Raw genomic sequence first — 25,829 nt, forward strand, 5'->3', positions numbered from 1 at the left:
TAGGACCTCGTGGAGTGTGTCAATGACTGCCTTCTGGACATCTGTCAAGTCAGCAGTCTTCCCCATGATTGTGGAGCCTACTGAAACAGACTAAGGGATCTTTTTGAACCCTTAGGAAGCCTTCGCAGGTGTTTTTTGTTAACTATTTTAATTTACTGAAATAATGACTTTTGTGTTTTCATTGGCTGTAAGCCATAATTAGTGTTGAGCGAATTTGTTCAGCATTTCAAATTCGTGTCCGGGGTTCCGGCTTGTTCGTGCCAAAAAAAAAAAAAACAGCTCCGCCCACGAACATCCCTGATTTGCCTCGCTGTCACGCAGATAACTTGTTCGTGGGCAGAGCCAATTTTTTGGCACGAACAAGCCGGAACCCCGAACACAAATTTGAAATGCCGAACAAATTCGCTCAACACTAGCCATAACCATCAACATTAACAGAAATAAACACTTGAAATAGATCACTCTGTTTGTAATGACTATATAAAATATATGAGTTTCACTTTTTGCATTGAAGAACTTAAATAAATTAACTTTTTTCATGATATTCTAATTTAGTGAGAAGCAACTGTATTTCTGTGAGCCACCTGTCTTCTTTACCTGACGTTGTTTGAGGAAGTCCAGAGCAATCTGCACATTTTGAAGCCGGTGGAAACGCATTCGGCCCTTCTCCCTGGGCTGAAAAGGCAAAGAGGAAGTTTTAATGAAAACTAAACTAGAAGGTGGAAGTAACAGTGTTCATGAAAAGCAAAAATATTGTAGAAGTTATTAGAAGAAATTGTTAGTTTGTGCAAATGTAAAGGAAATGGTAACATTGGAACAGAACAGATAGAAGAACGTAGAAATGACAGGAAGGTAACGAATCTTGAGACTGAATGGATGGAAAGCAAACTAGAGGATACTGCAAGGATTTCTCCGACAGGTTAGATGTGAGGTAAGCTGGAATATAGGTGTTCATTAGAGGATTGTGATTGAAAAAAGAAAAATTATGTGTTCTAGAAAACCAAAAACCACACGCTTGTACCTCCTCTGATGCAAGGCTGAAAACCATTGCACTAATCCATTGTAGTGACCGATTAAAGGAGGCATTGTGAACTAAACTGTTGTTCTAGCCATAGTTATTAGGTTTCCCTCATGCTCATGCTATAAGAAAACCACACGGCACACATCCACCTCCCGTCATCCCGTGTTGTGCTGGTGACCAGATCACCCAGTGCTGGATTTCTTCCTCACACTGGGTTATCTGACACAATGACTGCCCTAGTGACATACAGCATCATCAGGGTTGTCTTCAGACTCCTCCCTCATCAACAGGCGGTGGGATGGGAAACGTCGCAGGCTCCGAGGAGCCTCAGGATCCTTGTTCTGATGGACACGGCAATGAAATTGTGAGGATAAGGGAGCAGTTGATGGTAGAGCATACAGAGACCTTAAATAATACTTACAAGTCTGACACCAGACAGGACTTCCAGAAGGGAGATAAGATTGTGGCCATCCCGCAGATCCTCATAAAGATCATTGATGTGTTTACGAACCTGTTTGGAAGGAAAACAATAAGAACAGAAAAAAATTAAGATAACAAAACTTCTTTATTATTTAATTTTGCTATAAACGGCAAGAGTAAAACAGGGGTTGCCAACTGGAAAAAATATATACCTTTACAGCCAGGCTTAGCTTCTGAAATGAGAGAGCCCCTGTAGATAGACGTGTGTGTGTGTGTGTGTGTGTGTGTGTGTGTGTGTGTGTGTGTGTGTGTGTGTGTGTGTGTGTGTGTGTGTGTATGTATGTGTATGTGTATACACAGATACAGTGGTGTGAAAAAGTGTTTGCCCCTTCCTGATTTCTTATTCTTTCGCATCTTTGTCACACTTAATTGCTTCAGATCACAAAACAAATTTAAATATTAGACAAAGATAACACAAGTAAATACAAAATGCAGTTTTTAAATGAAGGTCTTTATTATTAAGGGAAAAAGAAATCCAAACCTACTGGGCCCTGTGTGAAAAAGTAATCCCGCCCCACCTTAAAACATAAATTAACTGTGGTTTATCACATCTTTGGGAAGCGGAGTACACTTTCCCTAGCCACACACAGGCCTGATTACTGCCTCACCTGTTCTGAATCAAAAAAAAAAATTGCTTAAATAGGACTTGCTTGAGTGAAGTAGACCAAAAGATTCTTAAAAGCTTTTTTATTTTTTAGTCACATGAAACCTTAAAAATCAGATCAAGTCTTGTAGGATGATTGTGTGATGATCGCTACTTGTTGTAAATTGAGAGGGACAAAATCCTTGAATTAAATGGCCTTGGTTTATCACTATGGAAGATTACCAAGCGCATAGGCAGAGAGGTCAGTACCGTACAATGATGGGTGTCCCAATGGTTAAAAGAACAACAATGAACTGAAATGGTAGAATGAGGTGTAGGAATTTAAACCTCTAGACCAGGGGTGGGGAACCTTATTTCTGCCAAGGGCCATTTGCCTTCGAGGGCCGGACAAATTGGGCTCTAACTCCACCCACAAAGTACGTCCTGATGCTGGCACTGGTGTCAGGATGTAATCTTTCATTGCACGTACCTCGGCATTCAGTAGTGAATGCTGCGTGCCCATGCTCACAGAAGAAGAAATTAAATGCTGGCGGCCATCAAAATGCAGCTGCTGACCCAAGCACTGCGGTCCCCGGGTAGATAAAAGGTCATAAAGGCCATGGGCCTGAGGTTCCCCACTCCTTCTCCAGATGGACAGATCGCCAGATTAGAAGAATTGTGCATCTCTACCATTTGGCAAGGAATGCCACTTTTTCCTTGTCTTCAATGATATCCGCAGATTGGCCTGGAAATCCACATGGCCAACGCCATGTGGAGGCATTTACGAGGGAATGTCCCACTAATAGGATTATGGTAGGGTGGCATAATGTACAGTAGGGCAAGCCCCTCTAGTCTTCATTCCAGGTAAACTAACAGCTCAGCATTATATAGACTAGGTCATGGAACCAGTGGTATGGCCATTTTTTCAAATTATCCCAAGAGGAGTTATTCAGCACAGCAACATTTGGCCACATGTTGCTTGTACTACTTTGAGCAACCTGCAGGATCTAAATGTGCTACGATGGCCAGCAGCATCTCTGGACTTATCTCCCATAGAGTACATCTGGGATTTCATTGGACAGCAACTGCAAAGGGAGCTGCCAGCAGTAGATCTTGATGATTTATATGCTCAAGTGTATTCAGCATGGAAGAACAGCTCTCAGACAACCATTAATAAAGTCGCAGATTGCATTCCAGGGTGTGTGATTTTATTTGTGCGACTGGCGCTCACTCTCGGAACTGAATAAATCAAGACGTTTTCAAAATTTTACTTCCATTTTTTTTCATAATGTTGACTACTTCTGGACTACCCATAGGCTATAAACATCCGGGCGGTCCACACTTTACTCTGCACGAAAGTTTTAAAACTCTGATGCAGTAAGCAGCTTGCAGAAGATCGTGCAACTGTGGGGGTGGGGAGCGAGCTGTCAAAAGTAGCCAGAATCACCCCCAGGGAAGGTAAACGTGGTTTATTACCACGTCTGTCTTCTCAAAAGCTGTATACACAACGCAGACCCAGTGATCATGTCATTGCTGGGTGTATGGAGGGAGCAAAAGCTGCTGGGTCCTAGGAGAGGTGAGAATGTCTTGGATTGGTTCACTTGATTAGTTTATTTTTGAATCTACCAATTACGACACATCTACATAACTAAGGGGTGGGGCACCATCCTACAGGTGTCCACACTCCCTGATTTAGACATGCTATAAATTGTTGGCAGTCCCTATGGAACTTGCCGTTGCCTAAAAATACAACCCAGATAGAGGGTTCCCAGCCCTATATTCTACAGTTCTTTGTGCCAATCCCCTGATGATTCAAGATTTTTGAAGAAACGCGTCGGGAGGCGCAAAGGGTCAGTTCAAGGCTGTCCAGATCTATAGGGTCAGCTGTGGACTGCCCTTGTAAGGGCAGGAGTCTTGGGGTTTGAGGGTCAGTCAAGATTATAGGGACTGACAGGGATAATCAACCTCTTGGACTCTATGATTTGGGCCTTTATGGATGAGAACAGTTTGGAATAATATGTAGACCAGCGAATTTGGTGAGATCTTTCCTTATATCCACTGGCCCCACTGTATACAATTGTTTCTGGACTTCATTGTCTGGTTTTGTTAAATACATGTTATATATTTATATAGGTATTCACTGATGCCTTTTTGCCACTTTTTTGACTATTGTCAGGGTATGATCCTATACAGGGACATAGGCATATCTTCTAGTTTTTAATATACTTGTTGTTATGTGTATTGTCAATTTTGTATTGAGGATTGCCAAATCTTTTATTCTTGATAGTAAAAGTTAAGTTTTAAATCCACTATAGTTGCTATATATGATTTTGAATTGTGGACTTGGCGGGAGAGGCAACCCGCACATATTGCCTCCCCTTGAATTCTGCTGTTAATGTCCTAGGAGACCCAGTCACCTCTAACATGCAGGCAAGAGGATACATTTTCTCTTCAACTGTGGCTTATATACCAGCCCTAAATATAGGGGAGATCACCAATAAAAAAGAAAGTATTAATATGTTAAAAAGCCACCCAAATGACTTGAATCCTAAATAGGAGCAAAGTGTGTGAAATAAATGTAAAAAATAATTATAAAAATTAAGGACCATGTACTGCAAAAAAAAGACAAACGTTTTTTGAATATTTGGACAAAATGTTCTTTTTTTACAGCAGTTTCCGATAAAAAAAATGAAACTGTGCCTAGTCAAGAACAGGGAAAAATGGCCCAGTCCTGAACTAGTTCCATGTGGGTGTTTGTGTTGAAGGGAAAAATCAAGCAAATTCCCCAGGGCCTCCATCCCCAAAAGGACCAAATGCCTATACAAACCATAAACCATAATTACTGATAATGTCAGTATTACATTGCAAGTGCAGTTTCCAAGGTAAAAAGTGTAGATGGACCATTGGTGACATCATAGTGAAGTGATAAAAGATCCTTCACGTTGCGAGAGAGTGGAAGAAGTGATAGGAGAGAGCTTGGTGTGTTTTTGTGTGTCTGGAGATGGTAAAAAGCTTTTAAAGAGGTTACCCTTTAAAACACATTCTCTAATCACTAGAACAAGGGTCACAAGCCCACAAGTGCTCCTCGGTGGTAATGATTGTACAGTACAGCTCTACGTCTATAAGGCTGATGGAAACAGATGACCGTTTAACTCGACTATCTTCATCAGCATCATAGACACTGAACTGCCTATGTACAAATTTGCCCTGGTCATGAGATGACCACATGGGTGTATGGCTTAAAGTACATGCACATGGATGCAGAGACAAGTCTTGGTAGGATCGCAATTAAATCATTGCATAACTATGGGAATGAGCACACATTAAGTATTTGGAGCAGAAATTTCTGCACCAAAAATGCATCTAGACAGGAAATGTGTAAATTAAGAGGGTTTTTTTGCATTTGTTTTTTATGCTTTTTTTTCCCCTATTAATTTGAAATGGTGAAAAACACAGAAATTATTGGAATGCTGCAGATTTTAAACTACTTCAAATCTGAAATGAAAAAATAAGCAGTATGTGCATGAGATTTCGGAAATCTCATTCATTTTGCTGCTACTGTACACTGCAAACCTCGGGTCCAGAAACTTCTACTGCAAACACTTAACGTGTGCTCATACCCCATTTGAGACTTTAAGCCAATGGATGTAAATAGTGATGGTTCGAATGAGTGCAAGAAGTAGATCGGCAGAAGAATTGGGATAGAACTCCGCTGGCCTCGTGCCTTGATGAATAGTGTGACGTGCACCTCTGTGAATATGTTATCTTGCTTTCACTACTTGCTGTTGCCACAATCCATGATTGTTCCTTTGGTGGAGAAATCCTTAGCCTGATATTGAAGCCACAAGTTTGTTGTTACCTATAGAAATGTAGATTTGCACTAGCTTTTATGCTGAATATCCTTACAACTTTGGACTTGAGCTTTCGAGATGTAAATAAATCAAGCATAAAGAGTGTGTAAAATATCCAAAATAAATATGACAAAAATTATAACTAACAATAGAAAATAAGCCGGGCTACCTTGATGAGATGCTTGTTGATCCATTTGGTAAATGTTTTCTTCTGCACTCTGTCTCTTTCATCTGCAAGAAAAAAATAATAATTATGTAAAAAGTCAAAATGACAGGTGCTTGTGACCTCTAACCCCACAGGGTCACTTTCCGACCCTCCACAAGCAAGAGATTATCCTAATCCAGCAAACTCCTCAGCAGCCCATTCTCTGCCAGGATTAGCTGAGAGTCACAATAATCCAAAGACACAGTTTGGAGATAGGGCAGAGATAAGAGATTGTGTACTGGGTGGGGGGGTTGGAAATGGCATTTGACAAGTGAGACTTGTTTAAAGCAGGACTGGCACAATGGCACACAGACACAGGGTAGGTTCATCTTGTCCGTTCTCTGCCCCTGCTTCACCACACATGCAGTACTCCATCCTGAGGATGTGAACTCAGCAAACGGATTATTGCTAAATATACTGTGGTGCAGGGGAAGTGAAACAAGCCGCGCTCAGTGCACAATACACCCGACCGAACTCTGCAGAAGTTATACTGACCCATGCAGCACATGAGGCACACCAGGTGGGAACTGGATGATCTTGGCCCCCAAACTGACCACATGGCAGACTTTTGCTGCACCTTGCTTTCATTTAGGGGGGCTGTCACCGCAGGATCCGGCAGTAGCAACTCTTCTATGCGGTGCTCCTCCCACATCCTGCTCGGAGCCCCCACGTTAGATCTGAAATTAGGGCGCAGAAAGGCCAATCCTGGTCATGCAGGAGACAGGTGTTCTCCTTCTGTGAGGTGTCTTTTCCATGTCAGGAAGCTGTTGCAGCATGCGGCCACCTGAACTCCACATCATCTTCAGGTATGCACCCGCCTTCTCCCAGCTGGGACATAGCATGTCAGCCCACCTTATCCCTCCCCTTACCTCTACATCAGTCCAAACTCAGCATCAGCCTCTAGTCATGTAAGGAGACAAGACGGGGCACTGACATTTCTCCATGGTGCGGGGGAGGGAGGGAAAAGGCAAGATCGTCCTCCTCTGTCCAGCTTATCAAAAGCTGAAATTCCACACAAGGACACAGCAAGTGCCACATAGCCGTCTGTCATCATAGAGTTGCATAGGGGAGGTTATACAAAATCTAAGAGTCTTTTACCAAGCAGGAGCATTGTACAATAATGCCCCCTGTGCCCTGCTAGCCAGAACCAAGTAATAATCCGATCAGTCAGAGGTTAACTTTACCAATGTGAAATAAATAGAAGCTACAGCATGGTAATCTCCCGTACACGGCTAGGTACTCCACTGCTGTATGCAATCACACACATATCCTTTATAAATCCCTTATCACTTCCTCTACTCATTATCTTTCTGCTCAATAACAGAAATATTCACAGAGTTATACAGAAGGTAACAGTCTCTGTTGAGGCTCAGTGTATTTGGTAGTAGCTTCTGTATTGTTCCACAGAGGGTCCCATACACATTAGATATAAGTCGGTAGAACTGGACAGCCATCACGTAGGGCGGCTTTAACTCCCAATCTTTTCATTCTGCTCAAGCATTTATGTGTCTCTTGGCGAAATCAAGAGAGACATTTGAAATCATGAATTCTTCACATTGGCCACTGGGGCTTTTTTAGACTCTAACTTCCTGTTGTTTAAGGAAATAACACATGTACATTGCCACACTGGTCAGTCCCCGACCATATCTTTTGTACTCGAGTGTCTAATGGGTCTGTGCAAAGATCATTGACAATGGACGGGGAGCAGGGTCAGCTGTGATATTGTAAATGGTGGATTCTGTGTGTTTCAACTTTGTATACAGTTGTTATCAGTCATCATAATAATCCTGCCTCTGATGGTAAGGAACCTGCTGTCAAATCGTCCTAAAAGGAAATAAAGTAAGAGCCTTAAAAAAAAAAGCTCTACTGGCCAGTGTTAAAATTGCAATTACTAATTTTGTTTGTACAATCACCATGGTGATTTATTAAAAAAAAAAATACTTTGCCAAAATTATTTAGATATTTTCTTTTAAATATAGTTAAAAACAAATTTAAATAAAGATCTGATTTAAACTGATTTTCTGATGATTGATAGCTTCCCTTTTTGACGATTCTAACTAAATAAAAAGATGTATAAGTCAGGACTTCACCTGTATAATAAGAAATAGAGGTCAGCATTGAGCTATAGTATATTGTATAGAGCGTCCTAAAAGAGGTATTGTAGATTTAGGCAATGTTCACATTACATTTTCAGCTTCCATTTGCCATATACTGGACAGCTGCGACATATCCAACTGCACAAGAATACAGAGAGATAATTTGTTCATCGTGTCCCATTGTAAAAGGAGAATGTACACCGCACTGTATACGTTTCTTTACCATGTACCTTTCTATGGAATAATGAAGTCCAATACATAATTCTGTACCACAAAAAGGTTTTCTTATACACAGACTCGAGTGAATGGAGCCATATGGATATTGCTTAGTGTGTATGTCGGGCACTTTGCTTGTTTTACACAGCAGTAGCATATCTAAAACTGTTTCCTAACAGCGCCCTAGGAACAGTATCATGGATAATATTTGCACAGTGATGTTCAGGTTGTCTTATCTGTTTAGAATGACAGGTGCAGGGGTTATAGAGCAGCAGTAGAAAAATAGCCAAAAGCTTCCAGAACTTTGAGTTGTCGTCTCATGAAGTAATACTACATTTCTCTATAAAATTTATACAATAACATATTGCTGTTACATACCCCTTAGGTCGCCCCCTGCTGTTCTTTTGATTCGCTCTTAGAACGTTCACCTAGCGTGTACGATGCTCGTGGTCTTACATGCTCAGTAGCTCGGTCCAATAACCGGTCCCCTCTTGTAGACCAAACCAATGAGTGGAACAGGCGGCCACGAGAGGTGGTGAGTTCTCCTTCAATGGAAGTCTTCAAACAGAGGCTGGACAGACATCTGTCTGAGATGGTTTAGTGAATCCTGCATTGAGCAGGGGGTTGGACACGATGACCCTGGAGGTCCTTTCCAACTCTAACATTCTACAAAACCTGCTATTATGATTGGCCAGTCAATAGCAAATCAGCAAACTAGAAAAGGCTTCTTTTCACCAGCGCTGGAAACGTGAGGTCAATCTTCTGAGATAGAATCAAAAGAACTGCAGGGGGGGTGCCTTAACTTAGCACCAATCTCATCTTTGGCTATGTTTTAGGTTGTCCTATGATTAAATATTACATTACCACAGTAATCTTGGTAGTGAAGCACTTGATACAACATAGATGGGTCTTCTCACATTTTCATCTCAGACATGTGAACGAGACTAATCAGCAGCAAATTCTAAAACGAGCTCAATCATATTTTTCCAACATTCTTATCTCTAAATCTTAGATATTTTTATATCTTAGTGGAAAGACTGGCAATTTCTCACTGAGGACAGGTACCAAGGAGGAAGCCCCTTTGTAGACATAGGTGTGATGCATGTCTATCAGATATACTTGGCATATGGAGCGAATACGCAAAATATGTTCTTAGCATGGAAAACCTCTTTCATTAAAGGGAATGTGTCACCTCCCCTGGCCGATATCAGACCTCTACTATGGCCATACAGGGTATAGAAAAGTAAATCTATACATACCTGTGTGGCCCATAACAGAAGTCTGATTGCAGAGAAATCTGGCTTTATAAAGTCTGTCTTCCAGGGGGGACGCCAAGCAAACCCCTTCTATCACCATATCCCCCCTCCCCTGCACATCACAGGGCCCTGTGACATGCAGGGGAGGGGGGGGGGGGGGAATGGTAATTTAGCACAGAGGCGGCGATTTAGGGGAATAGCAAGCAGATAGGAGGGCCACACAGGTATGTATAGATTTACTTTTCTATACCCTGTATGGCCATAGTAGAGGTCTGATATCGCCCAGGGTTGTGACACATTCCCTTTAAGATCATTTGAAAGTTGCAATAAAAAATGGTTACAAAGATGCAGATAGCCTTTATCAATATTACAAGCTTGCTGCATGTCGCTAATCAAGTGGTTCAAGGGTTGTGCTCATCTTCTTTCTTCAGGAGCGCACTGCTCCCCTGCCTCCCGGCTTTCAGCTTGCTGGGGGCAGTGCGCTCCTGAAGACTGAATGTTCAGACCATCGGCAAGGTCTCCTATGCTGCTAGTATGGAAGTAGCTCTGGGACACTGAAGCTGGCTGGATCCAGGTATAGCATACAGCTTGCAAACATGCGCTCCTTGCCTTGGAGACCTAGGCATGAGCTGAAAACCAAATAGAATTAAAATTCCTTCCATTTTTGAGAATGGAGACTTTTTTTTTTTTTAAATATGAAGTTAATTGCAAAGTTGCTTGTGTTTACATGCACTTTGCAATTTTAACCATTAATGAACATGAGACAATCCCTTTAAGTCCAATTATGACACTGCCACATGCCCCTCTGGGTAAGCTGCACAATTCAATGAAACATAAATGTCACTTAATGCACTTTATTTTCAATCTGCATGCATTCATTTACAATTTTCTGCCAAAGATTAAGGCCAAGACTCCGGCTCAAGCAGACATCTGTCTCACAAGAGTTCAGATCTTTACCATGTGCTGCACTATTAGGTCTATAGGAATATACACTTAGAATGGCTGGGATCTCCAGTGTGTGACAGTAAGGCTATGTTCACACACGTTGTGTTTTGCAGGGTATTTTGCTGCAGATTTTTGTGCAAATTTTCAGCTGCATTTTGCAGTACCAGCAAAGTCTATGAGAAACCAGAATTCTCTGTTCCCACATCTTGTGTTTTTTTGCTGTGTATTTTGTGCCTTGGTTGTGTTCTTGGAAAATAGAGCATGTCACCTCTTTCAGCGTTTTTTCACCCATAGGAAGTAAATGGGTGGTGAAAAAAACGCACCTGCGTTTTTTCAGCATTTTTGATGGCAAAATAGAATGGGGTTCTTTTTTTCACAGAACTTTAGGTACATGCATAGAGACAGAAGGACAGTGAAAAAAAACACTGTTTTCCTGCCAGAGAAAAGTTTGCAGCAGATTTCTGACACAAAAAAAAACACAATGTGTGTGAACACAGCCTAAGGGAACAAGCCGGTGGTGATCTGTCTCTCATTCAGTCACACAGCACTAAGCAATGACAGAAGGGACGTCCAGTAAGGAATAACTGGTTTACGGAATCGAAAAACTCATCGAAGAATAGCTCAAAAAGGCATAAAAAAGGGAACATGAGCAATACCTAACTGGAAGGATTATGAGGGGACACAAACATTGTATAAAAAAGCAGAGAAAAGTATACAAATTTTGAACAGGGGAAAAGGTCTGACCCCTAGGTGAGCTGCACACATGGACCTTCTGTTTTAATGACAGCACAGATCAAGGAGTATTGAAACCTACACATCCATTAATCATCATGTTTTTTTGTCCCGGAGAACCCATTTAAGAAGGTAGATTACTGGAAATAAGTCAGAAAATAGCGTTACTGTTCTGTGTTCCTGAATACTCTGACACATTACTATAAAGCTCTTCAGTACAACAGGGCTCTCTGCTGGTGAGAGCTGGAAATACAATGATACGTTCTCTCCGAGCTCTTAGAAAAGTCATCTCTCTCTGTCACCTATAACAGGCATATCCCTCAGCTTGTGAGGTCAGGAGGATTACACAGCATGTATCGGGAAAACTGCACAATGTACACGCCATCTAAGAATGACAAAGCTATCTGGTATGAGGACGTCATCACCGGCAAGTCTCAACTTCAAGATTAGTCATAAAGCCAAGGGGGAGGTAGGGTCACAGGAGATACATTTAAAAGGAGTTTTCCGCTTTTGCTTATACTTGAAAAACCATCATTTTCATCCCCGATTTGAGTCTGACATTACAGCTCATGGAAAAGATTTATTTCTTTGCAACTCAAGCTCAATTCACCTATACTGCCCAAAATACCAGACAAACCGTACTGTGCTATTCTGAACTCTATAACGCTGGGCATCAAAAATGACCCCCCCAAAAAAAAAAAAAATCACAATATAGTAAAGGCAGTTCATTAGGGCACCACTGATCTGTGACAGAACTGCCAGTAATTTCACTTTTGTGCGCCTATGACAGCGCAGAATAAACTCCAATGATCCATAGAACGTATTTGGGGGTCAGGAAATAATCTGCTTACTCTTCCTCACCCACCCAAAAAAAGCATTAGGTAAATGTGTATGGGGGGACAGACCAAAAAAATTGACCAAAATACTAATCATTTTTTTTCATCCCAGTGATAAGTGGCGACAGATTGAAATAAACATCTGTCCTTAGTTATATATGAGCGGTTAAAAAAAAAATAAATGAATAAAGTTAAATAAATGAATAATAAATAAGCATCAGTGTACAATATAAGGGTTCAGATAACTAGAGAAGAATTATTCAGTATGTCCATCAGTCTGATTATTAGTTTCCTTAATACAGCACATTACTATAATGTAAGGGAAAACAACCTACATGTTAAAAGAGAGAAATTTCTAGCACGGACATAACTAATGTTAGAGTACGTGTTCTTAAGGGAAGCCTGTTACTGCTGAGGAGCGCCCCCGTCCTTATCGCACAGGGACACCTTGTGTTGCCGTGTATGTCACAGCACGTGACAGAGGACACCAGAGAGGCCATAACAGAGAGAGGAGAATTACACAGGGAAGCAAGAACGCCTATAGCACCAGTGACACAGAAAGAAAAAGCAACATGTGAAAGTGCCACAGACATAGAAATACAGGAGACCGCTCACACTAGTGCACACATAAGCGAATGCACAAGTGACAAATATGCAAAACACCAGAAAACCAAAATCCCAAATACCAAGGCTCCAGATAGGCACAACACAAATTATAGAGACCAGTCATAGATCCCCTCTATCAATCATGCAGACAAGATGGGCCCCAGATAAAACGATAACCTGGACACAAGATATACACCTACAAAAGAGGCCAAGAGAGAAAAGGAAAGTAGACATGTAACAAAGTATGACAGCTGACCAAAGTCTACCACTACCTAATGCACAGAAAAGGATAAGACCAACATGTTGGACAGCAAATGACAAAGGACATGAAGCCATCAGAGGGTCAGACAGCAAAAGCAAATGAAGACACCAGAGGGTCAGACAGCAAAAGCACATGAAGACACCAGAGGGTCAGACAGTAGGAGAACACAAAGCCACCAGAGGGTCAGACAGTAGGAGAACACAAAGCCACCAGAGGGTCAGACAGTAGGAGAACACAAAGCCACCAGAGGGTCAGACAGTAGGAGAACACAAAGCCACCAGAGGGTCAGACAGTAGGAGAACACAAAGCCACACAAAGCCACCAGAGGGTCAGACAGCAAAAGCACACGAAGCCACCAGAGGGTCAGACAGCAAAAGCACACGAAGCCACCAGAGGGTCAGACAGCAAAAGCACACGAAGCCACCAGAGGGTCAGACAGCAAAAGCACACGAAGCCACCAGAGGGTCAGACAGCAAAAGCACACGAAGCCACCAGAGGGTCAGACAGCAAAAGCACACGAAGCCACCAGAGGGTCAGACAGCAAAAGCACACAAAGCCACCAGAGGGTCAGACAGCAAAAGCACACGAAGCCACCAGAGGGTCAGACAGCAAAAGCACACGAAGCCACCAGAGGGTCAGACAGCAAAAGCACACGAAGTCACCAGAGGGTCAGACAGCAAAAGCACACGAAGCCACCAGAGGGTCAGACAGCAAAAGCACACGAAGCCACAAGAGGGTCAGACAGCAAAAGCACACGAAGCCACCAGAGGGTCAGACAGCAAAAGCACACGAAGCCACCAGAGGGTCAGACAGCAAAAGCACACGAAGCCACCAGAGGGTCAGACAGCAAAAGCACACGAAGCCACCAGAGGGTCAGACAGCAAAAGCACACGAAGCCACCAGAGGGTCAGACAGCAAAAGCACACGAAGCCACCAGAGGGTCAGACAGCAAAAGCACACGAAGCCACCAGAGGGTCAGACAGCAAAAGCACACGAAGCCACCAGAGGATCAGACAGCAAAAGCACACGAAGCCACCAGAGGGTCAGACAGCAAAAGCACATGAAGCCACCAGAGGGTCAGACAGCAAAAGCACACGAAGCCACCAGAGGGTCAGACAGTATGAGTATATTGAAGCCACCAGACGGACAAACAGTAGGAGCACTGCAGCCTCTGGGGGGGATAGCCCATATAGCCACCAAAGAGTCACACAGTAGAAGTCACAAAGGCACCAAAGGATCAGAGAGCGGGAGTTAAATGAGCCACCAGAGTGACAAATAGCTATCACATCGTCAGATAATGGAAGCTCAGGGAGACACCAAAAGCTTGAGCTGCCAATACAGGGTCAGATAGTGAGAGCACAGAGCCACCTATGGGTCAGGCTGCCACTATGGGGTCTGATAGCTGGAGCACACAGTCACCAGAGATTCAAAAAGAGGGAGCAAATAGTGCCTTCCGAGGGACAGAAGTGTGAGCACACAGTCACCTGAGGTACAGAAGTGTGAGCACAGAGACCACTGGAAGGAAACGACTGAACAGAGCCCCCAGAGGATCAGATGATGGGAGCACACAGAAGCACCGGATAGTAGTACTAACAAAAGGTGGGAAACATTGAAAAATGATAGCAGGTTCTGAAAGGAGGAGGAAATTCATAACACGAGATGCGATAGTGAGGATGTACACTCCTACGGGGCCACAGAGTAGAGCACATGGTCACATGAAAATAATATTCAGGAAATCATAGACACTGTGTGTGGTATTGGACATATTTCCCATTTCTTAATGGTAAATGGTCTTTTGGGTTGATACCCAGTAACACAGAAACCATTACCTCAGCTCTCTGGCTGCCATTTACATGACTAAGGAAAGCACAGATAGGAGAACAAAAGGGAAAATAGCAGGCAGCGGCCAGCTCAGGAAAGTGAGATGATACAGCCACAGATGACATACGAGACCCGAGAACTGACAGACGGCATGAAAGCGACATAGTGCTAGAGCTGGATGCAATGTCCTGCAGGCAGGAGCATGATGTATACATATAGTAAGGTAGAAGTCACATGAGGTCAGGCTTCCTGACGCATTCGTTTGCCTATGTTATTACCTGGGAAATCTAGAATCTAGATGATACAGCCAATTCAGTTATTAATCAATAAACCAAAGCAAAACTAGTTTTTCAGACATTTTTTTTACCAATCTACGCTGATGCCACCTATGATTGATGCACACAGCCATATCCCAGTGTCGTACATGAGGACTCCAGTGTACCCCAGTTCTATGTTCTCCATCGGATGACTTGTGTATGGATCGGCTCTCCCATAGACGCACTGTTTCTAGATGATAACTGCTCTATGGAATCTGTACACCTATATACTAGGGCAGGGTCAGCAACCTGCAGCACACCAGCTAGATGTCAGGACATGCTGGGAGGTGTAGTTTCACAATAGCTGGAGTGTGGCAGATTGCCAACCCCTGTAATACAGTCTATATACGTTACTCTAACACGCGAGTCCTAAAAACATGGAATAAAATATAGAAACTTGTAACAAGCAGAGCATGCAGAAATCTTTGGAGAAGAATTTGTTACAGAAACATACAGCCCTGTATGGAGGATATTTGTAGGGTGCTGGTAAATGTACCTACCTTTAAGCTTGTTCAGGTCCTGTAGAAACTTCCTGTAGTTAGAGATACTCATGGCGACCCCTGGTAGAAGTGTACACTGGACATTCAGAGAGAAACCTGCACCTATGTCACCCAGAGGTAAATGATCCCTGTACAGTCAGCGGTGCTCCAACCCCCACACTGTGCAAACACAAGGACACGGTGCGCCACAGGTCATACAAAGACCAGCAATGATGGGGGCAAAGACGTGCTCAAGTAAATCTACCACAGATCGAGACACCGGCCATGTAGATCACAACATATATGCGGAAGTCATTCTTTTACAGCCTGAACTTTACACTGACAAGAGCTATAACTATACCTAGCCCTAACCTACTGTACTAAGCAGGTCCGACATAAAGCAACACACAATGCAGCGAGCATCTCAACATTAAGAACGGAAGGACCAAGTGAAATATTGGGAGGAAACGGTCCACACATGTCATAGCTGAACACAAGTGCGGCTGGGAGATTGGGTTTCCTCACCTGCTCCCAGACAGCTGGCAGATTCAGGAGAGATGCTAACAGTGAAAGCCGAGGATTACACTAGACGTGTATGCATATCATCCCCAAAGGGCAGCCCTTCTAAACACAACAAATACTAGAAGTCTAAAGAAATAAAAAATAAAGTTAGGCTACAGATACATTTTTTGAAAAAGTTATACTTATAGCCGAGAATTGGTTACAAGTCCAATTTCAGTGAAAGTGTCCGTTTTTAAAAAGGAAGAAAAAAACGCATCATGCAAGAAGTATTACTTTCTTTCTAAAGCTGGACACATAACGGCACTCAGACAAGACTCCACAATTAATAGGGGCCTATTGTTTCTGTTTGTGTTATGCAAACGATCAGTTTTCAACATTAATTCCGTTTGTCTGTTTCTAAAAATGAAACAAGCAGACGGAATGTCAATGCGCAAGTGTGAACACAGCCTAACACACAGATTGCTGTCATTCATTATACTGATAAATGAGTGTATGTATCAATAAAAAGGGCACCTAAAAACCACCACCATCAAAAGAAGATAAAACACCAATTACTGTGCCCCAACCTACATGGATCAGTACAGTACGATATACCATAGAGCAGGGTTCCCCAACTCCAGTCCTCAAGGCCCATCAACAGGTCATGTTTTTAGGATTTCCTTAGTATTACACAGGTGATAATTGCATCACCTGCACAGGCAATAATTCCATCACCTGTGCAATACTAAGGAAATCCTGAAAACATGACCTGTTGGTGGGCCTTGAGGACTGGAGTTGGGGAACCCTGCCATAGAGAACACCTAATCTGCAACACACCTGTCTCTAACACCATTAGTATTAGGTAGAGAGCCACCAGTGTGATCAACTTACAAATGGCTTAGGACTAGCAGTACGCTTGGTGTAAAACATATACATGGGGCTACAGTCACCCAACAATGGATAAAAGAAAGGTCTTTAGTCCTCTATTGGGCTGGTAAATAGTGGCCTTAAAGCGCACCTGTCAGCAGGATTGTGCTCAGTCAGTAAACTACATACACTGTGAGGTGGGTGACATTACACTGATTAAAATGATACCTTGATTGATGAAATCCGCCCTGTGGTTCTTGTGTAATCTTTACTTTCAGTTTGGAGATAATGATATGCTCGTGCTTTGGGGCGGCCTGTGGGGGGGGGCGCTCTATCTGGTGCTCTGCTTACATATTCATCTGTATGCTCTTATGACAGCTCACTGTGCCTTCACTGACCTGCCTCCTATTTTACCTAGCCCCACACTACGAGGTGCATTATGTAAAATAAGAGGCAGGTCAGTGAACAATCAGTGACCTGTCATAAGAGAATACAGAAGAATATGTAAGCAGAGCACCAGATAAAGCCCTCCCCACAGGCCGCACCGGAGAACGAGCATATCATTATCTCCAAACTGAAAGTAAGATTACACAAGAACCACAGGACGGATTTCATCAACCAAGGTATAAATTTAATCAGTATAATGGCGCCCACCTGACAGTGTATGTAGTTTACTGAGCACAATCCTGCTGACAGGTGTCCTTTAACATAAAGGATTTTTCCACATAATGATACGGCATAGTTTCTAGCAAGAACACAGTGCCTAATGGGACCGAGAGGGCAGCACTACATTTCCATAACTTCTACTTACATAAATAGAAGTTACAGCACAGCGCAGGCTACTTGGCTGTTTCTGAAATCCTGCCCTTCCGTGGACGGAAAGAGAGATATTTCTGTCCCAGCCATGAATAGCTTACATAGGAATAACCCTTTAAGACGTAGTGGTAGAAACTTTGTATGCCACATACTATAGTTGCCATCAGCAAGCAAGAGTGTATGCTATTATATTCAAGCTGTCCCCCAAGAAAATCCAGCAAAAGTGGTTCATGTCAGACTCCCTGGTGTCCAGGGCAGTAGAGGTTATTGTCAGAATCCCTGGTGCTCGAGTCTAGGCCAGTGAAGCGGTTAATGTCAGGATCAGTAGAAGTCTATAGGACAGTGAGGTATTCTGTGACCAGAAAAAGGTAAATTTAGCAACCCTGTCAAACGATAGTATAGCGGGTAATAATTTACAACCCGGGTCTAGTTAATGACCTCTCTGAGCTGAGGAAGTGAGCTAATCACTGATTTTTCAGATTCCTGTTTCTTCCCTTCACCAATCATAGAGAGGTATGGAGGAAAGGAGAGAATACAGCAGCTATAACTCTACAGCTATTCAGCATCTCATCGCTTGGTCATCCTGGCAGAGCACTTAGGAAGCACTCTGCCTGATCATGGGCTCTGGTTGTTGGTGCAGAAACTGACCTTCCCTGAGGGATGTGACCACTGGTCTAATACTGATAACCAATTCTAAAAATAGGCCACAAATTTTTCCAGATAATTGGGTATGTAGAAATTAAGTTTTGAAAAACCCATTTGCAAGTATTATACTGTACTTTGTTGTGGTTTTCCAATATGAAAAAATTCATTATGTCCGAATGAGGCCTAAATGTTGTGACTTCAGCTTTGGTGGCATCTAAAAATTTGACCTTCGAGTGTCCAAAAAATATATATGAATAAAAAAGTGGGCTGCCGTGTCAAGGGTATAATGGGATTCATCCAAGGGGTGGCAATGGTGTAGTTTCAAGCGTTGTAAAATCATTATCATGACAAACAAGAAAAAAGGAAAAAAAACAACTTTTATTAAATTTATTTAATACAAGTAAGAGAAGCAAGAAGTCATAGCTCTTAATTTCTTCAGCTGGGGCTTCACGGCGACGTGTTGACCAGCAAAAAGAAAATCCAACACACTTGGAAACATATCCGACTGTGTCACAATGCCGCAGGTCGCAACGCAACAACGTTACGTGTCGCTGCGATTTCAGTGTTGCCGTAAAGCTCTAGTTCAGAGGGAAAGGAGAGTACAGCGTTGCAGTAATCCATTATAATCCAGTCTCCAGAGTAGCTGCAAAATATCTACTTCTCCTAGAACCTCAATCAAACTTGCTGACAATTAAAACTTGAAAGTGCTCTATGTATTTTTTATTTGCCTCCAAAGTTTGTTTTACAAATTGTGCTCATGGTGTGGTTTTTAACAATGATCCTTAATGGCTGCATGTAAATGGGGCCTAGGGTGGACATTAATATAGTGAAATATAAAACAGACATGTGTAATGATAAACTAGGATTCCACAAATGAGAACAATTTCCTGTGAATTCCCAGCTTTCCACAACAGGATAGTGCACAGAAGGGAGACCTCAGGAGTAGTGGAACGATTTCCTTCTAGTTCTGTACTACCACATTGAAATACCATATATTATTATATATATCTATTTGTATATCTATCATCTATCCCATATCTATCCATTTACCTACTTATCGATCGATCCAATATCCATCTGTCTAATATACTTCTCAACACTGAAATTGCAACACCAAGACAGAAAAGTCGTGGAATTATGGAAATCACAGGATGGACAGACATGTTAATTATATGCAAATTATACTAATAAAAATTATTTTATTTATATAGAGCCATCAAACTATGCAGCACTTTACAATTAAATGGGGTCATGTACTGACAATAAAGACATTATAAAGTAACACATATCAACAGTTACAGGAGCAGTGAGGGCCCTGCTCGCAAGCTTACGATCTATAAATCATGATAAAAAAAGAAAAAAGAGGTTTTCAAAACATATTAATTTATTCAGTATTGAGTATGAGCAGCACGTGCACTTACAAACTTTGGCATGTTATCAATGAGAAATGATAGAACCAGTGGTACTAACAATCAATGTAATTCGGAGTTATTAACGTACCTGAAAAAAGACTAGAGGGGTCCAGCTACCATACATTAGGTCACCCCACACCATAATCCTGGGAGTAGGACTGGTAAGATGTTTCCTCATGAAGGAGTCTTCATGGGGTTACGCATGTGGTCTCCAGACCAATCTCTCGCTATCACTGCATCCAAGACTAAAGCAGGACTCATTGCTGAAGAGGATAAACCTCCATTCCAGTGTCAAACTGGAAATGTCATGAAGTGGCCTTCATAGAAGAATGTCACACTGGTGCTAATCCCAGCATTATGATGTTGGTTGGCATACTGTATGTTAGCCGGACCCTCTAGTCTTCACTCCAGGTACACAAACAGCTCTGAACATTACATTGATTTGGTCGAGGAATGAGTGGTACAGCCATTTCTCCAAAATGTACCAGAATCCGTTTTTCAACAAAAACAAAGGCAGGCCACATGTTGCTTTAGGCACTGGGAGCAGCCTATGTGGCCTAAACGTGCCATCATTTTCTGTAGCATCTCTGGACTTGTCTACTATCCACCACGTGGAACGTCATTGGTCAGTAATTGCAAAAGGGAGCTGGCAGCAGTGGATCATGATGATTTGTTTGCACAAGTGCATTCAGTGTGACAGAACATTACTCAGATAAGCATTAATAACCTCACCGATAGCCTATCAAGAAGTGTTTGTTTCTGCACGTGGTATTCATACTTAATACTGAATAAATCGAGATGTTCTGAAAAATGTTGTTTCCAATATTTTAAAGTTTGCATAGCACTGTGTGTCTATTGGTCCTGTGATTTTCAAAATTCTATGGCTTCTCCTTTGGTGTTGCAGTTTTGCACTATTGCTGTTCTGGATTTTATGGCATGCAGTTGTTTCAAGTATTTGAAAATTGCAAAGGGTTAAAACAAATTGAGCAGACACCAGAAATTCCAGTTGAGGGAGAGACAAACAGCTGGGAATCTAAAAACCTGTTGCTGGGTGTCCCACAACCAGCTGCTGAACCAGAAAAACTAGTCCCCCAAAAATCCATACCAATAAGACCAGTCCATCAAAGCTGCACCGGCCCCTTCATTAGGAATATGATAAATGCCGTAGGACTCACTGCGGCTACTACCAGTACATTCATTTTACCAGGATTCCTTACTCTCTTCATATAGATATAGGGGAGATTGCCAAGGGCTTTCATTCCTATAGAAACCCTACACATCCAGCCTCTCAGTCTCAGCAGGTCAGAGGTGATAGACGTTCAGGATCAATTCCAGGGAGACTGATGATGGAGGAAGAAGTGGAAATGTCATATGAAATAGGATTGGCATAAATCGCCATTTACAAAAATAAATGTTGCAGAAATATATGAGCGGATTACAACGGTATACATGAACGAACATCTCCTTAATGTAATTCAACAATGTGCCCTAAAATAGAGTAAGCCCCTGTGACCACAAAATCACAACTAGTCACTCCCTCAGCAGAGTCGGCCATTTGTAGGTAGCTTTGTAAAGAGCTGAGCCGCTCCGTGCAGCATTATAAAGCTACACGTCAGGCACTACGTCAGAGGTGCACAACTTGTTGAGTCTGAGGGCCACGTTGTCAGATAGAACCAACCCCATGGGCCGTAGTACTACCTTGTGTGAAATTTACTGAATAATGAAAGTAAATGCCATAAATATATAATAGGTCCTGGATCCATGTATAGGGCTCCCACCAATCAGGAAAGTAGAGGTTTCCTTCTCATGGGTTTGTAGTCCAGAACGCAGGAGATCATGCATTCAGATCACTACATGGTAGGATTTGCCAGACCCTGAACCATTCGAGTGTTTCCCATCTCTAAGGGAATATAGGCGCACTCATATATGGCATTTCTTCACCTCATCTGCTCCTTTCTGCTCTATAGGAGTCAGGTCTCCCCCATTTTGCCAAAATATGGCTCCCCCAGAAATGCCCACACAGCACACCATAATAACCTGTCACTACAGTGCTACGTACAACTGGTCTACTCCAAGACATGGAAAATACATGTAACCAGACAGTACACAGATGGTTGAGGGCCACCAGAAGGGTATTGCGGGCTCCATGTAGACCCCCCCAGACAGGAGATTGTGAATCTCTCTACTAAATTAGTATGTATAGTCTACATAAATCAGTGTTGCAGGGTTTGATGTATCCTCTCATGACATAACACCATGGCCAATAATCATGTCACTGTGGTATTTTAATATAAGCAAGTGCTTCTGAACTCACATTAAAAGAGTTGCCCACTTTTGGTGACATTTGTTTGCATTAAATGCATGCAATTCAGGTTAAAAATAATTCTTGCAATAACAATTCATTAAAAATGTTGCCATTAGCCTTCTATAGCGTTGGTGTTATACTTCAGCCAGAAATGGACAGTGTGAGTTAAGTGAGAATCCATTGGTCAGCCTGTTATTGAGGTCTGACAGTCTATCACTCTTATCTGTCTTTTTCCGAGCTCCCCTCAGCTAGGTTATGACCACTGATCACATCAAAATTGAATATGCAGGAAACAAAGGCCCCAATTCATGAAGAATGGCATTTTGACCGGTCTTGATGATAGGGCGGGGAAGAGTGCGAGGTACCCGATTCATTAAGAGGCGTGCACCTCGCCACAAATCTTGCTCCAGTCAGGCGCTAAAGGAAGATGTGGGGTGTCAAAAACACCAGCGCTCCACATGAATTTGATCAGCAGGGATCTTCATACCCCTGTACAACGCAAGGCTCTGCCCAGGTTGTCAAACATCTGGCCACTTTTCAAAGCTTTTTACAACAGTTGTCTCCCGTAAAAGCTTTGATGAATCGGAGCCAAAGAAATTTTGTAATGAAACCCAATTGCAAAAAATATTTTTAGCCCAAAATACATACAAGTAAAAAAATAAATAGTTTTTAACGGTGGACAGCCCCTTTAATTTAAAGAAATATGCTACTTTGTGATAATAGGCATAATCAATCTGTTTTGGCTCTGGCATGAGGACCAACTCTATATTATAACCTATGGATTTATGATGGGATGTCAAAAAAAGCCCCTATATGTGGAATTTGTAGGTACCCCAATACTTTTGTCCATTTAGTGAAAAATATAAACTGTACGATAACATATATACAGACTTGCATGGCTTTTATGAGCTAATTAAGACCAATCTAGGAGCCAGTCTGATCACCTTCCTCAAACAAGCAGCACTGCTACTATGTATTTTCTGCCTATAGAAGAAGCGTAGAGAAAAACTGCACAGTGGGCATGAGTTTTCATAAAAGTACATCCACTGTGCTTCAGCTTTGAAATGCCGCAGATTTTCAGCACACAAAAAAAAAAAATTAAGCATTTATGTTATGTGGCAACATGGCTTCATATCTGTCTACATTGGTCCCTCGTAAAGCAGCACATTGGGCCTCATGTATCAACGTGGTTTTAGAAATAATGGCACTCTTTACAAAAATAATAAAAAAAAATAATAATTTGACTTTCAGTTTGCAAACTAAACTGTTGTTGATGTGGACAACAAGACACATTTGATACATGAAACCCAAATTTACCAGCAGATTGATACATTAGTTATCAGTCAGCAGAGTCAAGTATCACATAAAACAATGAGGAGACAACACACGGCCTAGTGTAAAACAATAACAATTCCGCAATAGAAGCTAATTGTACAGTATATAGGCCACTACAATCCAGCTTGCACTGCAAGACGACCGCATACGTATCGTCACTGCACTGACAAATGTCCGCCAGGTGCCTATACTGATTTTTCACACTCCTGGTTAGTTGTTGGAGATTTGGATAAAGAACTGAATAAGATTGGTTTGTGTAACTGGGCCCTGGCAATTAGTGAGGCTTCTTAGGGTATGTGCACACAATGTCTTTTTCAGGTAGGTTTCACATCAAAACTAGCTTAAAAAAGATCCCTGAAAATGCTCAAAAAAACTAAAATACACATTTCAATGTAAAAATGACTTGCTGTTCACATGTTCAGTCTTTTGAGCGTCTTTTTAATGGCTTAAGGTTTCCAAAGACGCTATGCAGTTGACTATTCTTCAGGCAGCTTCCGCTTTGTAGACACGTTAATAAGAGCTAAAAAAAAAAAATTACAGTGTTCAAAAATGTCTAAAAGAGTTCAGAAAACAACCAAAAAGGCACTTCAGGAAAAAAGAAAAAACACCAGTGCTTACTGAAGCGTCTTCCGCTTGAAAACTTTCGGTTTGTCGGCCTGAAAAAGATGTTGTGTGCACATACCCTTATTATAATCCCGTAGTTGTATAAAGGCAGCTTTCCTTCCTCTGCACAATGGTTTCCTTACACAGCTTCTATTTTCTGATATACAGGATATGACAAGTCCCTGCAACATGCCTGAGATTTTGCTGTCCCGCAGACAACTGCTCTGGCAGCTGTCCATGTGATCGCGAACACATCCGGGAACTGTAAAAGTCCCCGACGACTGTCACCTACCTAAAAAGTAACTGCAAAGCCATCCTATCCCAAATATTATTATAACGCCCCAATTCCTAGCTGGAAGTAATCCGTTTTATGTATTTATTATAACTTGCACATCATATCAAAGGCTAATTGTTCTAGAATAGTTGGTAATAGGAAAATAACAGGTTAAAAAAAAAAGTTTTAATGCGGGAATTAAAACACAGAAAATGCAAACATACAGTAAGTCTTAAAATATTTGCCTCCAGGAAACTAAATTGTTTCAATGATCCGCCAGATAGGCAGCAGCAGCAGCAGGAAGAGAAAACATGATGGTATAAGGTTAAGTGCACACGTAGCATTTTGGATGTGTTTTCGCTGTGGTTTTTCGCCGCAAAAACGCTTGGTAATGGGTCTGCCAGCTATTGCAATGGTAATCCTGATGTGCTATGCACATGATGCGGAAATTTCCGCTCAGGATTACCATCGCGGAAAAAAACGCAGCATGTCAATTGTGCCCAGCATTTCCCGCCCATTGACTTTAATTGAACCGCAGCAAATCCACAGGTACAATATTTATACCTGCCGATTTGCTGTGCTTCAATCAAAGCCAATGGGCGGTGAAACGCTGCAGAAACACTGCGGGTGGTACTACTCCCCTCATCCGACCGCCGCTCCCGCTGATAGCGAGAGCAGCGCAGCTGAGGGGGGCCGTAGTCTCCTCAGCCGAGCCGGGTACCACACGGTGTAAAAAAATAAAAAAAAAGTATGAAATAAAAACCACTATTCTCACCTGTCAGGCGATGTCATCCTCCCGGCGGCGCACTGCCGGGAGCGCACTCATTCCCAGCAGTGTACTGCGCTGCCAGGACCTGAAGTCACGTGAGCTCTCAGCTGAAGATCAGCTGAGAGCTCACGTGACTTCACTTTACGGCACCGATGCTGCGTGGGAACATTCTGAAGAATGTTCCCACCAGTACTGGTGCTGTGGTCACCAGGGCTGATCAGCTGATCTTCAGCTGACGAATCCCAGTGACCCTCCTGCACAGCAATGTATACTGATAGGAGTGATTTTACACTCCTGTCAGTATACATTGCTGTCTTCCACAGCAGTGACATCAGTGATTGCTGATGTCACTGCTGTAGAAGTGACCCAGACCGCCGACTGACAATCGTGACGGCATCGTGGACAGGTGAAGGATATGGTTGTTTTTTGTTTTGTTTTTTTTACAGAAGATAGGGGGATTCACGGACTGAGAGTACAATAAAAAAAAAAATTAAAACTGTGTGTTATTTCATTAAAATACTTTATTCTGGCCGTATATTTATTGAAAAGCATCGTAAACGTTACTACGCGGTTAGTAATGGGGGCATCTTATAGAC

General features: G+C 42.3%; 1 protein-coding gene across 9 annotated transcripts in view; it reads right to left on the reverse strand.

Annotated features, from left to right (window-relative positions):
• Positions 1-25,829, reverse strand: part of MACF1 (microtubule actin crosslinking factor 1) — a 273,827-nt gene that overhangs the window by 166,666 nt on the left and 81,332 nt on the right. For 7 of the 9 annotated variants that reach the window (XM_073665641.1, XM_073665631.1, XM_073665640.1 and 4 more), the window contains 3 exons: positions 6,105-6,166; positions 1,443-1,532; positions 598-675 (listed from right to left, as the gene is read on the reverse strand). In XM_073665641.1, coding sequence (XP_073521742.1) covers positions 598-675; positions 1,443-1,532; positions 6,105-6,166 — 230 coding nt within the window. Of the gene's footprint in view, positions 1-597; positions 676-1,269; positions 1,368-1,442; positions 1,533-6,104; positions 6,167-15,727; positions 15,795-25,829 lie in introns of those variants that run through there. The other 2 variants (XM_073665634.1, XM_073665637.1) reach the window with 2 other exon arrangements.

This window comes from Phyllobates terribilis, unplaced genomic scaffold, assembly GCF_046119375.1.
Source record: "Phyllobates terribilis strain yellow unplaced genomic scaffold, ASM4611937v1 Scaffold_2__4_contigs__length_985480577, whole genome shotgun sequence".
Taxonomy (NCBI): Eukaryota; Metazoa; Chordata; class Amphibia; order Anura; family Dendrobatidae; genus Phyllobates; species Phyllobates terribilis.